Consider the following 3,825-nt stretch of genomic DNA (forward strand, 5'->3'; position numbering starts at 1 on the left):
TATAGTAGCATAGCTCACTACAGGATTGGACTCAAATGATCCTCCTACCTCAGTCTCCCTTATAGCTGGGACTACAGGCCTATACCACCATACTCATTTTAAAAATTGATATATAATAACTGTACATGTGATATTTTGACACCTGAATACATTGTGTAATAATCAAATCATTGTAATTGGGATATCCATGAGCTCAAACCTCAACTTTCCCTCTTTTGGGAGCTTTACAATTCTTCTCTTCTAGCTACTTTAAAATCTACAATAAACTATTGTTAACTGTAATTTCCTTTTGTCCTCTTGAACACTAGAACTTATTCTTTCTTTCTACCTGCATTTCTTCATTCCTTAACCAACTTCTCTTCATTTTACTTCTTCCTTTGTGTTAGTCCAATTTTTTTTTCAAAGTAACCTGCTCTTAGCATACTGATCTTGTCCCAGCTTTACCTGGATGCATGAATGACTACAATAGATAAGTACACCACATGCGTTCTTCCATATCCTGTTCCACGAGTTTGATTTCACTAGACTCTGATAGCTAATCTCTATCCAAAAACATCATGTATCATAAAAAATATTGTTGAAACCAGTTTTTAATATTATGGGTCAAAAAGTAGGTTAGACAAATATTTACAAAAAAAAAGCATAACATAGGTAAAAGAACTGATTCGGGAGCTAGATCACATGGGTTGAAATACAGCTTCCCCTCTGACTAGCTGTGTGAACTTAGGGAATTTACCAAAGATCACTGTGCCTCAGTTTTCTTGTCTATAAAATAGGAACAATAATTGCACCTCGAAGGATTGTTGTGAGGAAGAGATGAGTTAATATTTGTAAAGTTCTCGGAACAGTTTCTAACACACAATAAGGCCCATGAGTGATTAAATGTATATTTATAGGGTGTCTCTGGTGGCTGGAGGATAAAAGTGACTGTGGCCCATAGGAAGTGTCAGGGACAGTCATGCTGGGGCTGTGGTGGGCAGCTGGGGCTGTGGTGGGCAGCTGGGGTGGTGTCCTTGGCCTGTTGCCACACAGCCTACTGCTGTACCTGGTACTGGTGGCAACTGTGGTGGCCTCCAGGCCATGGGGACTACCACGACCTGGTGAGGACTGAGCCAAGAGGTCAGAGGGTTCACATGCATTGTCCTCACTCATTTGGAATGCTTGACATCACAGAACACTGCTGGCCTTGCCTCTGGCCAAGTCAGCAGTTAAGAAGAAATCTCCTAGAGCCGCAGACTCGACTCGAAGGACCTGACCCTGATCGGCTGCTCATGGGCATTTACCTGGACAAGCTTGGCCCACCACAGCCTGTCCCCACCCAGGAGGGCAGGGATCTGCAGAAGAGGCCTGGCCACCGCCCACCAACCTGTCCGACCCTCAGTCTTCCCCACACCCATCCCGTTTACCACATTTACCCCTCTATCTCCACACCTCTTCTTCCATACTCTAGGAGGCCTTCCCACCAGTACAGTGAGACTTCATCAAATCGGGTTCTGATAACACCTCAAAGACACTATCCAATCTACCAGGCCCAATATTATGGTGATCACAAGAAGATTGTGCTGTCTCCTCGAAATTCCAAGATGGTATATAGCTCAGCGACTATGAAGATTACCCCTCCTGAGAGAAAAGTGGCTCATTCTGCAAGACCAGAGCAGATAATCAGCTCAACACTATCTTCACCATCAAGTAATGCCCCAGATTCCTGTGCAAAGGAGACTGTACCAAGTGCCCTCAAAGAGGAGAAGAAAAGAACACTGGAGGAAGAAGACCAAGTATTTCCTGATGGACAGGAAAAGAAAAGAAGGCACCATGAAAGCAGTGGAAGTGGCCATTCAGCATTTAAACCCCTGGTGACCAATGGAGTCCCTACTTCTTTTGTGCCTAAGCCTGGGTCTCTGAAGAGAGGCCTCAATTCCCAGAGCTCAGATGACCACACAAATAAGAGATCCCGCACCTCTACCTTGAGCTCCTTGACAAGCACATACACAGCTGGCATCCCTATCTCTAGCCACAATGCCATTACCAGTTCCTACAGCTCTACTCGAGGCATCTCCCAGTCACAGCTCTGGAAGATAAGTGACTGCAGTTCATCACCTTTCTCTAGCCCAGCCTCACCCAGCTCCCAGACACCAGAGAGCCCAGCAAAGAAAATTAAAGCAGAGCTATGTCATCATTCCAGTTCCCCAACTCCATTGGCAGCAGAAAAGGAGTCCCCGGGAGAAAGGGTTAAAGATACAGCCCCACAGAAGAAACAAAACTTGGGGAATTGCTCATCTACACCTGGCAGCTCTGGGCCGCGTAAACGCAAAGTTCAGCTACTGCCAACCAGGCAAGGGGAACCACTGACCTTGCCTCCACATTCCCTGTTTGGCTATCCAATTACTGCTGAAGAATTTGACTTTGAAAAGAAAGCTTTATCACAACGGCTTGATAAGGTCTTAGAAGACATGCCAGATGCTGCTTCAAACTCTGTCACTGAGAACCCACCCACCACTCAGCCTTCTTTGACCTTGACCTTGCCTGGCTTTGGAGCTACCACCCAGACCACCAGCAGTGGAAGCAGTAGCTCAGCATTTGGCAGCATCACTCCATCACCCTTCCTGTTTGGGGGATTGGCGACTCCAGTTGGCAGTGGGGTCTTAGGGATCAATATGGCTACCCCAGGCACCAGCTTCACCTCGGGAGCATTTGGTTTTGGAGCAGGACAGAGTGGGACCACAAGTACCATCATCCCTTTTGGAGGATGCTTTGGTCAGTTCACCCTGGGCACACCCAGTCAGAGCACACCCTTTGCCTTCAATATGGCCGGCATGCCTGTGAACAATCCTTTGTTTGGAGGCACCTCCATTCTCACCTTTGTTCAGAACACCCCTGCCTTTGTCCTGGGCACACTGGACAGCAGCCTCTCTTCTGGGGCATCCTTAACACCTGCCCAAGGCTTTGTTGGCATTGGACCTTTCAGATTGACAGCCCCTTCATCATCCACTGGTGCAAAATCCAACACCCCAGGTGGTCGAAGGCGACTTGTGGCCCGAAGGCTGCTCAAATGCAAAAAATAGCCTGTGTCCCTTGCCCATTTCTCCCACCCCCTGCTCAAGTCTGGACATTGGAACCTGCCTGCAAGGAAGAGCCTTTGACCCTTCAAGTTATATAAAGCAAACCTCCACCAGATCTCTGGCCTCAGCCACCGGGAGGTAGTGGCAGCCCTGAGGCCCCTTCCCTTCTGGAGGAAGCACAAGTCTCAAGGAAAGTGCGGCAGAGCAGAAGGCTGATACCTTTACCTGAACAGTTCTACTGGTGACGCTGGAGAACTAAACCTCTGCACATATTGTTCACTTCCCTGACTATTGCTTAGTGTATAACCTTAGCCAGGCAGCCTCCCTTCCCTTTTCCCTGAGAACCTCTTTACTGGAGGGCATAAGCTATGGCCCACTTGCATCTCTGGTGTGCATCTGATATAGGATTGGGGTAAATGGACTTTTCTTAAAGCTTTACCCTGCTTTGCTATAAGAAGTGGTTCTTCTACCTCTGGTCCCTTTAGAGGGCTGTTTCCCATTACTTGCTGCTTTGTCCCTCGCCAGTTCCTTGGAGGATTTATTCCACTTTAAATGCTCTTGAATCCATCTTTGACTTGGAGACCCCAGAGGGTACTGCTTCTGTTGTCTTCCTCCTGCCAAGTCTGAATCAGTGTTTCTTCTCCAACCCTGCCAATTTGTCCCCTAAAAGCTTGGTGGGTCAAGACTGTTAGCCTGGCAGAGCCAGCCATCAGGATGCCTGCCGCTGCTTCAACTACCTCCTCACCCACCTACCCATTGACCTCAT

The 3,825-nt window shown here is 47.7% G+C and overlaps 1 protein-coding gene across 1 annotated transcript; it reads left to right on the forward strand.

Annotated features, from left to right (window-relative positions):
- Window positions 1–1,583: 1,583 nt before the first annotated feature.
- On the forward strand, window positions 1,584–3,062 carry LOC103257437 (nuclear envelope pore membrane protein POM 121-like). Its single transcript, XM_021710949.1, has one exon. It carries the CDS (start codon window positions 1,584–1,586, stop codon window positions 3,060–3,062), a length of 1,479 nt encoding a protein of 492 aa, XP_021566624.1.
- Window positions 3,063–3,825: the final 763 nt, after the last annotated feature.

The sequence above is a fragment of the Carlito syrichta genome, unplaced genomic scaffold (assembly GCF_000164805.1).
Source record: "Carlito syrichta isolate Samal-C Ts95f unplaced genomic scaffold, Tarsius_syrichta-2.0.1 Scaffold301729, whole genome shotgun sequence".
Classification (NCBI taxonomy): domain Eukaryota; kingdom Metazoa; phylum Chordata; class Mammalia; order Primates; family Tarsiidae; genus Carlito; species Carlito syrichta.